Genomic DNA, 13,828 nt, shown 5'->3' on the forward strand with positions numbered 1-13,828 from the left:
ATTCGGTGTGGACTAGATACCACCGATTCACTGGGCAGAGCGATGACAACGACGGTGGCAATTCGTCGCCGCGCCTGGTTGAGATCCGCCAACTTCTCGGCTGATGTCCAGAATACACTGATGGACATGCCGTTTGATGGCCGACGCCTTTTTGGCGACAAGGCAGACCATGCGCTTGAGCGCTTTAAGGACTCCAGGGCTACGGCCAAGTCCTTGGGCCTCTCGGCCCCGCGCCAGCAATCGGCTGCCTTTCACTCCTTTCGTGGCCACGGAAGGGGTGTTCCCACACGTGCTACCAGCCACGGGCCGCAAGGTAATACCCAACGCGGTGGCGGCCTTGGAAACCGCCGTGGTAGCGGTCGGGGTCAACGGCAAGGTCAGTCCACACCTTCCCTCGTGGCATCCGCCTCAAAACCCTCCTAGTCCGTGCTTTCAGGCCCATGTGTCGCCAGTGGGGGGCAGGGTTCGCCATCACCTCCTCCACTGGCACACTGTCACTTCGGACAGGTGGGTGCAGCAAATCGTCCGAAGGGGCTACTCCCTCCCCTTCGAGACGACCCCTCCAGCCATGCCACCGCAATACCACCGAGTATCGGTGGATCATTTGCGACTTCTGCAGGAGGAAGTTACGGCCCTCTTGGCCAAGGGGGCCATCGAGCGCGTTCCTGGGCCAGAAGTAGGGTGTGGTTGTTACTCCCACTACTTTCTGGTACGCAAGAAGGGCAAAGGGGGCCTATGCCCTATCTTGGACCTCCGGAACGTCAATGGCTTCCTCCGGAAGGAGAAGTTCAAAATGCTGACACTGGCTCAGGTCCTAGCTGCCCTGGACCCAGAAGACTGGATGGTAGCGTTGGACTTGCAGGACGCTTATTTCCACATCCCTGTCCTGCCGGCCCATCGGCGCTACCTGCGGTTCACGGTTGGCCACGAGCACTTTCAGTTTACCGTGCTCCCCTTTGGCCTTACCTGCGCCCCATGGGTGTTCACAAAGGTGATGGCGGTGGTCGCAGCTCACCTGCGCAGGTTGGGGGTTTCAGTCTTCCCCTACCTCGACGACTGGTTGTTGAAGGCGGGCTCGCCCCAGACAGCCGTCAGCCACCTCCAGACTACGGCAGACCTCCTGCACCAGCTGGGGTTCTCCCTCAATGTGCCGAAGTCACACCTGTGCCCCTCTCAGAAGCTCCTCTTCATCGGAGCGGTTCTGGACTCAGCGCAGTTTCGGGTTTATCCTCCCGAACAGCGGGTCCGGGATATTCAGGCTCTGATTCCACTCCTTCAGCCTTTATCCCGGGTCTCGGTCAGGTTGATGCTGCGGCTTCTGAGGCTGATGGCCTCCTGCATCCTACTGGTGCATCACGCCAGGTGGCGGATGCGGGCTCTGCAGTGGGACCTGAAGTTTCAATGGGCCCAGCATCAGGGCAATCTGTCCGACCACGTCCAGATCTCGGAGGGCACTGCGAGACAGCTGCAGTGGTGGCTAACGGACAGCGGCAGATCCCTCTCCCTTCCCAACCGGAGCACGTGGTTGTGACGGACGCGTCCCTCCAGGGCTGGGGAGGCCACATGGGAGAGGCGGAGATCAGAGGCCTCTGGTCTCCGGCGGAGACCCGGCTCCATATCAACCTTTTGGAGTTGCGGGCGATTCGTCTAGCACTGAAGGCATTCCTCCCCTCTGTCCTGGGGAGTGTAGTGCAGGTGTACACGGACAACACCACCGCCATGTGGTACTGCAACAAACAGGACGGGGTGGGGTTGTGGACCCTGTGCCAGGAGGCTCTGCGCCTCTGGCAGTGGCTGGAAAGCCAGGACGTGACCCTGGTGGCTCAACACCTGGCAGGTTCTCTGAACGCCAGGGCGGACGAGCTCAGCCGTCGGTGCATGATGGATCACGAATGGCGTCTGAACTCGGACGTGGCGCAAGGCCTCTTTCAGTGATGGGGAGAGCCTTGGTTAGATCTATTCGCCACCGAAGAGAACGCGCAATGTAATCAGTTCTGCGCGTTGGAATTTCCAAGGCGGCACTCGCTCAGAGACGCTTTTCGTCGCGAGTGGAGTTGCGGTCTGTTGTACGCCTTTCCGCCTATACCACTTCTGCCCAGAGTGCTAAAGAAGATCAAGCGCGACCGGGCCCAAGTCATCCTTGTGGCTCCGGACTGGGCACGAAGGTACTGGTATCCAGAGCTACTCAGTATGTCAGTCGATCCCTCGGTTCGTCTGCCTCTTCGGGAGGACCTTCTGTCGCAGCAGCAGGGGACGGTCCTCCACCCGAACCTGTCCAGTCTCCACCTCCATGCTTGGAGATTGAGCGGCGACAGTTGAGGCCATTTGACTTGCCTCCTGAAGTCTGTAATGTCATTCTGGCAGCCAGGCGTCCCTCCACAAAGTCGGTATACGCCTGCAGGTGGAACAGATTTGTGGCATGGTGCACAGCAAAGGCTGTGGATCCTCTTGCTGCTCCTCTCTCTGAGGTTCTTCTCTTCCTTCTCTCTCTTGCCCAGCAGGGCTCTGCTCTGGACACTATCAAGGGCTACCTTTCTGCCCTTTCAGCCTTTCTACGGCTGCCTGATCAACCTTCTTTGTTCAAGTCCCCTATTGTAAATCGCTTTCTGAAGGGCATCACACACACGTTCCCTCCTGTTCTGTTTGTGATGCCTCAGTGGGACTTGAACCTTGTTCTTACATTTCTGAGGTGCGCTCCCTTTGAGCCACTTCACAACTGTCCTCTCCGCACCTTCTTTCCGCCACCGCATCCCTCTAAAGAGGAAGAGCGCCTCCACCGTCTGGACCCAAAACGTGCGCTTTCATTCTACTTGGATCGCACACGCCAGTTCCGGGTGAATGACCAACTCTTTGTTGGTTACGTGGGCGCTAAGAAGGGGAAAGCGGTGCACAAGAGGACCATCTCTCGGTGGATCATCTTGTGTATCCAGGCATGTTATTCCTTGGCTAGAAAGGAGCCCCCTGTTGGATTGCGGGCTCATTCCACGCGAGCCACGGCAACTACAACTGCCCAGGGCCGGGGAGTGCCCTTGCAGGACATTTGCCAGGCGGCTACGTGGGCCTCGCTGCACACGTTTGCAAGACACTACTGCCTGGACAGTGAAGTCCGGAGGGATGGCTTCTTTGGCCGTTCCGTCCTCCAGGACTTTCTGGTGTGATTATTGGTTCGCAGACCCACCACCGGGGTTGGTATTGCTGGGGTATCTATTCTAAGGTAAGGAATCTATCACTAACGTGTCTCTTTCAGATGCACAAGTTACTACTTGTGTAACGATATATCTGTAAGAGACATTAGTTAATGATAGATTCCTTACCGACCCACCCATCCTCCCCGTTCTGCGAACCGATATCTAGGGTTAAGGTCATCACCTTTCAGGGCCCAAGTTTCAATGGCACCAGTGTTGGTTTTTAACATGGCTCAGCGCTTCTGGCGCGGAAAAGCTGTGTCTAAGAACTGACATCAGCACGCGGAGGCGGCGTCTAAGTACTCCGACGACGTCATCACGGCGCCCACAACGCCGACGACGGACGCGGAGCCGCAGACGACGCCTACCGACGCGCAAGGGTACTGCTACGCCAAAATTTCCGGATCCAGTCTGACGCCTGGGGATATTCTAAGGTAAGGAATCTATCACTAACTAATGTCTCTTACAGATATATCGTTACACAAGTAGTAACTTGTGCTTTCAGACCAGTTTATCTTTGGCGAAATTCTCTTAGAACACTAATGAGCCCATTTGTTCACAAGACTTTGCCAAGTTTCTTGCTGACCAAGGACCAAACGGGGAACCCCCTTCAAGATCAAAGTATACAGTGAACATTCTGGGGGTACATTTAGTACATCATTTGCACCCTGCTCGCTCTGTGAAGTGTGCACTGTGCCATTTGTGTGCACATTTCCTTGTGATGATCTACCCCTATCTGTCATGAGTGATCTTGATTGATTTGTGACCCTCTGACCCAACCTTTGGTTGTTCCTATGGGTGTTCTCTACCAGGATGGGGTCCTGTGATGTTGAGACCATTGGGTTATTACCAATATTTGTACGCGGAGACTCTGCACTGGGGGCCTGGCTGTTTAGAGTGGATATTGTACTTAAAGGAGCCAAGCGATTCATTGGGACGCTAGGGGTGACATCAAGCCATGTCTTCCCTGGATCAGAAACAAGCATCCTGGGACCATTTTCGGGCTAACAGCCCTAATCAGCCAGGCTAGCTTGAATCCAGTGGCAAAGTGAGCAAGCGACCCACATCTGGGCATATCCTGCCAACTTAGGGAGAACAACGCAAACACAAGGAGATGATGGACGGAGTGCTGAAACTTTTCAGACACTCACCCCCAGTCACAGATCTTGGTTGAATCCATCATCGTTTTTACTCACTTCGCCACCCCAGATCAGACACAGCAATATGCAAATCAGTCTTGACCCTGTGCCTCCCAGGATGCTTTATTCCAGTCCAGGGAAGACATGGCTTGGGTGTTCGGGCTGGTCTGTTCCCATGAGGCACAGTAAGCCTGTTAGCAGTAAGGCGTTCACTGCCTTACTGCTTGGCTAGTGCTATACAAATACCTCATGCATACATACATACATACATACATACATATATAAATATTACGAGACTCCATCATGTAATAGGTATTTCTTTTAATTCACTTGTCTAGCGCAATGTGTCACCTGTATCATCTTTTCTAACCTTGTACTGAGCCAGAAATAATTGAGACTGCCATCTGTCTCACGTCAGACTACAAATTTGGTAGTTGGTCATGCTTTGCTGGTTGTGCCACACCCTTCAATGACAACTGTAGTGAGTCATACCTACTCTCCACCTTCATACTTAATCTCTTATTAAGTTGATACATATGCGGAAATCTTTTTATGTTCATTATTTGGATTGTTTATCATTTTGAATGAAGCTTTAAAACATGTTAATTGCTACATAACCCTAGAAGAATGTGCTGTGTGTAAAATAGCTTCCGCTTGTGGTAAAAATAGGTCAGTATTAGTATATAATACAGTATTAGTAATGCTCATAATAATACTCTGCAGAGGATGTAGCAATGATTTGCCTGTTCCTAGAACATTTTATATTTATAATCATTCAACTTCTTGTACGTGTATTTCTTTTTAGGAGAGTCAAAGCTTTTCCGTCCAAGGCGCCCAAGGTCTAGTAGTGATGCTCTCTCGACGAGTTATAATGGTGATCTCTTGGAAAATATGAACCGCTACAATTCCTATGATAATCTTCTCCAGGACAATGAGAGTGATGAGGGGTTGATCCATGTCCCTGCACTAATTTCCCCAAGATTGGCAGAAGAGGTTGATCTAAGCCCACCAGAGATTGGAGTGGCCAACTTGGACTTTGACCCAATGTCATTTCAGTGCAGCCCACCCCAAGCGGAGTCTGAAGCAGTTGACAGCAGTACTTCTCAGCTGGATTCTACGGGTAGCAGCAGCCGGGACAAACAGATGAACTGCCGAAAAGACTTGATATCCGGGGACCAGTCCCAGACCCCAGGCAGTGCCACAAGCTCTGAACCTGTCTCTCCTTTCCAAGATAAACTAACCAGTCCCTTCTTTCCCCTTGAAGTGAGCCCATCTGAGGAGAAACCTTCAAAGCCAACTTCCTTTGCAGAGAAAGTGGCCCATGCCTTTTCACCAAAGATAGGAAGAAAGTCCACCAAATCTCCTCCCATGAATATATCTGAGCCCATCGCCATCTCTCTCCCCAACCGAGTGTCTGAAATGATAGGAAGTCTTCCAAGCACTGCAGGCAACATCTCACCTCCAAACTGGAATAAAGGATTCTCCTCTGGTAACCCAGCCAACATTTCTGCACCCCAACAGTCAATTTCAGTGTTTCAAATGTCTGGTGATATGTGTACGAATGAAGAATCTTCAAATGGGAATATGAACCTAAATATTGGCAGCAGCACAGAGGTACAGGGAGTAGAGGCACCAGAACAAGATCTTCAGAACAGAATTGCACAGTTTGAGCAAACTCTATCTGGTAAGTGTCTCCCTCTAACTTTTCTCCCAGCCAATATGGTCTGAAGGGCCATACTGCAATGCCATGCCATTAAAGCTAATTTTCACTTTTCTAAGAGGTTTGCCATCCCTCTTTTAAGTAAAAAGAAATGCCTCACCCTGCTAACCTGTTCCCCAAGCTACAGTGTATTTGTAAATATCATTATTGCATTTTCTTTATGTGGAAGCATTCGACATGAATAACATTTATAGTATACATTAACCACTCATTGTGGGAGCGGAAGGAAGTCTCAAACAGCAATGACATATGTGACCAATCAGCCACCTAAACCAAGTACATTGGGAATTGTATCCCCCCCCCACTCCCACCCAGTTGAACCCCATATTTAGGTGGGTCTAAATTTCCGGATTGTCAAAGAACAAACACTTTTAATTAATGGGTCATGGGTATGGTGTCTACTGTCATATGTTGTTGCTTTGAACATTGTAACCAATGTTGCAAGTGTTCTCATATTGACACTTGAATCGAAACAATGAGTTATAACAAGGGAAACAACATCCCACCCCTACCTGTTCCCACACCCCTACCTGTTCGTGTGTGTGCATAGGACACAATCCTAAAATTATAGTAGTCTTGGCGAATATAAGGGTACTTGCAGCTATACCTCCCAGCAAATATCGATTCAATCCCCTGCTTACCATTAAAAAAATACAATTTTGAAATGGGTCCAGCGTTGAGCAAACCAACCAGAGGGAGGGGCCTGGTAATAACAGTGAAATGAAAGGGACCCCCTTTTCAATTATGTCCCAAGTTATAAAGTAGGTGATCAAGGGGGACGGTCGTTCGTTCTTGTCTCAAGTTTTTCCAGGTAAGTGACCCAGCATTCTAACGGATCCAGTCCATTCCCTCTCGTACGCAATCTTTTGTTCACCAATAGCTTGGCGTGTGCCCAGCGGAGCATGACTGTTCCCCAGAGTTTTGACGGGGGCACTGTGGCTGACTTCCAGGCCATAGTGATACAACATTTAGCTAAAATAAGTACCAAATATTTAAATAGCAGTAGAACTTTGTTGTTTTTGGTTATGTATCCTATATTAAGCAAGTACCTAAACGGGTCCAGTAGGAACAAACTACCTGTCATCACAGATATCACCTGTGACACTTGTTCCAAAAGGGACGAATCAGCAGGCAGAACCAAACCATATGAAGAAAGTCAGTGTTGGCGGAGCTGCACCTCGGGTATATAGAAGCAGCACCGGGAAACATCCCGCCAATCCTTCATGGGGTGAGATCTGCCCGGTGCAAATAGTAAGTTAAGGCAATCGATTCAAAAGAACAAATGTACTCAGTGAGCTGCTGCATGATATCATTTATGGTACTTGCTTCCTAATAGGTAATCCATCAAGACATGATCACAGACCTATCCTGACAAATAGCAGGGGCCAACAATCCTGCCAAACCCTTGTAACATTTGGGTTCACATTCTGGGCAGTTGTGAAGGTTGTCACCTTGTTTATGATTTAGTAATAATTCTTTCACAGAAAAGAAGAATGGCAAGCACAACTCTTCCATCCTTTTCAATTTCTTATTGCCAGAGTATAATTCAGAGTAGTAATATATAAAATAAAAACTTATGAATGCCTAGGGATGGTGGCAGGTGATTGGATTCCTTGTTTTACATTGTAGTTACTCACAGTAGGATAGTCTTAGAAGTTAAAAACAAGAGCAGGGTCCAACCACTGCATACAAAACAAAATTCACTGTTTATTTTATGCACCATGTTCTTCTATAGGTCTGCTTCACCAAGTTGCATTACAGCGCTTTTCATTGTAATACCAATTCCATATTACAAGATATATTATGTATACAAGTAAATATACATTTAATCGAATCAAAAATCAAGAAGAGGAGGGTTGAGATTTTGGGGAAGGGAGCCAATACTAGCACTGTGAAGAAAACACTAAGAGGAAGATTGATGCATCAACTAAGTGAAGGGGGAGGAAGTAACGGGAAAAGGGCTAGTGCTGTTAAGTATTGGACGATAAGTGGTTTTTAAATGGAAAAGTATTAAGTTGCTTCCTGAAGGTAAGGATGTCAGGAACCAGACTTACCTGGTAGAGTAAGAAGTTCCAAAATGTGAGACCGGCACAGAAGATAGATTATCTTTGATCTAAGGATGTTTTGAGTGGAAGGCAGGGTTTGCTTCAGTACTTTCTGATACTACCCAAAATTTTCAACCAACACAAGATGTAGCTTGTATGCAGTATGAAGCGATGTAAAGGTAATGCATTGAGTTTTGAATTTGATCCGGGCTTCTAACGGAAGCCATTGTAAGTCTGTCAGTATGGGCGATATGTGGTCAAACTTTCTTTAGTCTGAGACTTGGTGAGCTGTGGAGTGGATAGTCACTTTTAGTAGGCGGAGAGCATTTGCTGATAGCCCAGAGAGTATGGGGTTGCCTCCGTCAATTCTGGAGACCACTAAGACTACAGCCGTACTTCTCGTGTGTTCATTGGAGAGTAGATGTTTTAGTCTTTCTAGTTGTCTTAGGGTGAAAGTTTGCTGTTTGGGATAGTTTAAGCACATGAAGTTCGAGAGAGAGCTTGCTGTCTATTAGAACTCCTAAGGACGTGACCACAGAAACTGTTGAGAGTGGGCATCCATAGTTCGCCGCAGGGAGATAAGTGCGGGATCGATTTGGTTGGTTAATTAGCCTGAAAGGAGCAGGAACTTAGTATTTAGGGGATTCAGTTTCAAGGAGCTCATAGATGCCCAATTGAAGACTGCATCCAGACTATTTATTTATTTTATTTATTTATTTTGCAATTTGTTCAGCGCGCAAATACCCGGAGGTGTCTCGGCGCTTTAAAGATCAGAAACTACACAAACCAGACATCTATTGTGCAAACAGCCACGTCTTAAGGTGTTTCCTAAAACTGAGTAGCGTGGGGCTGATCTTAATACACAGGGGGAGCGAGTTCCAAAGTCTAGCTGTGGCCACTGTAAAACGTCTGTCACCCCAATTGACCTTTTTTGTAGGAGGAACGTTCAAGAGATGGGCTGAGGATGAACGGAGGGTTCTTGGTGCCTCTAAAGGTCTAAATGCTGATTTGAGGAAAAGAGGTCCAGTATTATTAATGGCTTTATATGCTATGCATAGAGCCTTAAACTTTGTATGACTTCTCACTGGAAGCCAGTGCAGTTTACGAATAGAAGGGGAAATGGAGTTATGTTTTGGAATGTTGAGCAGAACCCTGGCCGCAGCGTTCTGCACCAACTGGAGCTTATTGAGCACCTTTGCCTGAGCATTAAGAAGAAGGGCATTGCAATAATCTGTTCGTGAAAATACAAGGGAAGTGATAAGGGTCTTTGCCGCCGAGGTGGGTAAATAAGGTAGCAATTTTTTGATTTTCCTCAATGTGAAAAAAGATGAGGAAACAACATTATTTACATGATGGTTGAAGAGAAGCCGATCATCGAAGATGACTCCAAGGTTTCTTACCTTTTTGACAGGTATGGGCAGAGGGTCGAATTCATTTGGCCACCACTGAGGGGACCAGCAGAGCTGTAATTTGCCAAAAAGCATAATCTCGGTCTTGTTGGAATTTAATTTGAGACAGTTGGCCGCCATCCAGGAGCTGATGGCCAACATTCCCTCCCGGAAATTGGCGGCCACCCTGTCTCCATCTCGGTGTATTGAGAGGACTAACTGAGTGTCATCAGCATAGGTGGTGAGGCTGATGTCGTATTCCTTTATCACCCTCGCTAAGTCCGATACGTAGATATTAAAAAGAGTCGGACTTAGCGAGGAGCCCTGTGGAACACCACAGGGAAGAGAAAGGGGAGATGAATAAAAGGAACCCAGTTTAACAGTTTGAGACCGGTTATGTAAGAAAGATGAAATCAGGGCCTTGGCTTTGTGTTGCACCCCCATGGCTGCGACACGGTCGATCAAGATGTTGTGATCGACCGTGTCGAAGGCAGCTGACAAGTCCAACAATATCAGAACTGCCGCTCCTCCCTTTGAGTTCATTGAAGAAATAATGAAGGTAGCACCAGGGATGAAGTCGGACTCTATTCAGTATAGTCTTTTCAATATTCTTTATTCTTCTTTTACATAGTAGATGACAGGACAACAGCCAACGCGTTTTTGTTCCTTTTAAAGGAGCTTCATCAGGGCTAAAACCAACATGAAACGATACATAAATAACCACAATACAAAGTACATAAGCACAAATGTACACACAAATATGAACCATATGACATATATGTACATATAAAATGTACTATACTCCTGGGGCACAAGGACAAGACATATCTCAAAGTACTATACTTAAAAGATATTTTCACAGACATTATTTACGAATACAATGTCAAAGACAAACCATCACGAATTAAGTAACATATATATCAATATACGAGAAACATGTAAAGGGTTGAAATTAGACCAATCTACCTATTCTGACAAATTACACAAATAAAGATTAAACGTACACCAATCCATAGATCCAGGGAAAAAACTTTCCCTGGCTGTGGGGAGGGGCACCATCGCCGGCTGGAGGAGAAACACATACACCAGCTGGGAGAGGCTGTTGTTTTGCACTAATTCAAAACATTATCAGCACAGTACCTCATATGCTAATTTAAGCCTGCCAAAATGCTCTGTCCTACTAAAGGAGATAAAATTGCCGAAAATATGCAAATGAACATCTGAACTTACCGTAAGTGATGAGTGACGCTTGCACCAAGGACTCCATGTCCCAGGATACATAAGGACTTGTACTGAGCCCACGCCCACTGAGGGGCAGTGATCAAAATCAATAAAGCTGAAAAAAGAAATGGATGCAAGGCTCAGATGTTTCATTTGGTGGCAGCCCATGAAGAAGGGGTTTATCCTCGAAACGCGTTGGCAACGATAATTATAAAGCAGCAGGAAAGCAGGCTGCATCAGGGAGCCGTATGGCGAGGCTCTGTTGAGTGACCTCCCAAAGCTACATATATATATATATATATATATATATATATATATATATATATTTATATATATATATTTATATATATAATATAACGCGTTGTCCTCAATCGCTTGCTGTGCCTGAATAAACACCTGAAAGGACTACGGGCTCGTCTGAATTCTTTCTGCTTACCGGAATTCTGCTGGTTTATATATATATATATATAGATATATATATAGATATATATATATATGTATATCGGACTGGCGGTCGCCAGTATGTAGTTCTAGTTAGGACCTATTTTCCATAGTAAATTTGCAACATTCTATTCCCAATAACTTTGGCGCCGGTTGATGAATCTTCACAAAATTTTCAAAACTCGTGGTCCGCTCCTATCTTGAACGTTTCGGGGTGATTCATCAAATGAGGACAGAGAAAAAAGGGGGTCCCAAAACGGGTTTTCTCCATGCAATTTCCCAGGGCCAAAAGAAAATACATATATTTTTTTAAATCCGCAAAATGCACGACGGATCCGCAGATCCAGATGCGAAAAAAGAGAAACGAAGCGCGGGCTACCGTACTTCGTTAATAATTAACCCCAAGGTGGGCCAAATCTCGGGGGCAATATTTTTATTGGGATGGGGGGCCCAAAGGGGCCTCCCAGCCCCCGGGACGCCACCCCCGGGGCTTCATAAAATTATGTGCGGGGAGCTCACATTCCCCCAAGCCCCGAGGACCGCCACCCCCCGGGGCTTAGAAAATGAATGGGTGGGGGGCTCACAGCGGACCAACACCCCCGGGGCTTAGGAAAATACATGGGTGGGGGACCGCCTCGCGGCTCCCGCCCTGCCATAGCAAACTGCTTTTGTTTTTGGAAGAGAGAGCAGGGAATCCCCAACGGAGAGGGCCAGCCCCAGAGGATGCTATTATTGGCCTGGGAGGAGGGCCACGCAGGGGATGGGGTTCCTGAGGCCAGAAATGGCCTGAGGGGGGGGGAGGGCAAGGCAGCCCCACTCCAAATACATATTGTTAAAAATATATGGCCATGCCCCTGGGGATGGGGTCTCTGGAGCCGATTATGGCCTTGGGAGGGAAGCCACGCGGCCCCCTTCTTAAATTTTTTTTGTTTTTTATTTAAAAAGACTGGCATCGCGCCGGAGGCCAAGCCCCCTCCTTGCAGCACTCTGCAAACGCGCCCCCTGGCGCATTTGCAGTTGGGGAACTAATTCCCCTTGAATACTGCGGCTACCTGGGGGCCAAATAGCCCACCAGGAGCCTCCAGTATGCGCCAGGGAGCTGCATTGCAGAGAGGTGGTCTGAGGCCATGCCCCTTTTTACACCTCTCTGCAACGCAGCTCTTTGGTGCTTAATGGAGGTACCTATTGGGCTAGTTGCACCCCAGGGACCCTCAGGATTCAAGGGGAGTTAATCCCCCAACTTAAAATGCGCCACGGGGCACGTTTGGCACAGTAGTGAAGGGAGGGGGCGGGGCCTGAGTTGACATGTGTGCAAACACACCCTGTGGGGCGTTTTAAGTTGGGGAATTAATTCATCTTCAATCCTAAGGGTCCCTGGGGCCAACTAGCCCACCAGGTACCTCCAGTAAGCGCCACGGAGCTGCGTTGCAGAGTGTTGAAAAAAATGGGCGTGGCCTCTGAACACCTCTCTGCAACGCAGCTCTCTGGCCCATCTGATAAAGTTGAGGGTACAGGATGATTTTGCAACAAGGCCTCTTTCTGCTCCTCAGTTTGTTCTTTCTGCACGTCTTCCTTCTTCCTGCACTTTTCTTCGTCTTTGAGGACTTCTGTATCTTCTGTCTGCATTTCTTTTTCTTCTTTCTGTGTTTTTTCTTCTTTCTTCACATGTCCTACCTCTGTAGGCATAGTTAGAAACTAGCATTTATTGGTTATAGTTACAAATTAGCATTTAAAAAACCTTAGAAATTCACTGAAAAAACCATAGGTTTCAGGGGCGTTATAGTTAGTTGGACATTTCACTCGTACATAACCATTGAAATTTCCCCGTTATAGTTAGTTCAGCTAACTATAACTCGCGCGCCCGCAGTGCACTGCTGATGACGTCACATTACATCACTCATGACATGGTCAGTGACATCTGTCTGAAGAGCAGTTAAGCCTTGTGCCCCCCCCCCCCCCCTCGGAACCTTTTTAGGCCTTAGGGACCCCATCCACCAGGGCTATTGTTAAAGTTAAAGGGAAAGGAGGCACACAACCCTTCTCTGAGCTGTGTAAGGCCCTGGGGACCCCATCCCGCAAGGCTGTTTTTAAAACTAAGGGGTAGGGTGCCCCTTCCCGAGCCTTGATTGGCCCTGGTGACCTATGGGGGACACTCATTAAAATTAGCGGGAGAGAGGCACACAGCCCCCCTCCCTGGACTATTTTCTTCCCCGGGGGCCCCCATCACCCAAGGGATATTGTCAGGGCCACGGGGGCAGCCCCAAGGCACCTTCTGCCCTAGCTGGCTCCCCACATATAATGGGAATTGGGCATTGCTCCCGCCCGTAGGGAGTAGCTACTAATGCTGCTCTCTGGAAGCTGGAGCAATGTTTTAATCTGTGTCCCTTCCAGTGCGGGCAGGAAAACAGATGAAAAGTCCATTTCCAGCATCATTTTTTAAACTCCTGCCCATTGGGAGCAGATTTGGTGTTTGCTCCTGCTTGGCGAAAGTTTTGAAAATGCTTGTGCAAAGCAGGAGCACTCACAGGTTTCCCTGCCTCTGCCGCTGCGGGCAGGGAAGCCCACCTCAGGCACTTAGCATCTGAGCTGGCCTCCATCCCCATTTTACAAAATGTCGGCTCCGTGAGTGTGCTACTCTGTCCTTTAAAGGCTCGGGATGGGAGGCTGCGCTGCCGCCCCGCCCCTTAAG

The 13,828-nt window shown here is 48.2% G+C and overlaps 1 protein-coding gene across 3 annotated transcripts in view; it reads left to right on the forward strand.

The window, feature by feature from the left end:
• Positions 1-13,828, forward strand: part of ARHGAP32 (Rho GTPase activating protein 32) — a 1,522,959-nt gene that overhangs the window by 1,399,235 nt on the left and 109,896 nt on the right. For all 3 annotated transcript variants that reach the window (XM_078681981.1, XM_078681982.1, XM_078681983.1), the window contains one exon: positions 5,130-6,008. In XM_078681981.1, the coding sequence (XP_078538107.1) occupies positions 5,130-6,008 (879 nt within the window). The remainder of the gene's footprint in view (positions 1-5,129; positions 6,009-13,828) is intronic.

This window comes from Lissotriton helveticus, chromosome 3_1, assembly GCF_964261635.1.
Source record: "Lissotriton helveticus chromosome 3_1, aLisHel1.1, whole genome shotgun sequence".
Classification (NCBI taxonomy): domain Eukaryota; kingdom Metazoa; phylum Chordata; class Amphibia; order Caudata; family Salamandridae; genus Lissotriton; species Lissotriton helveticus.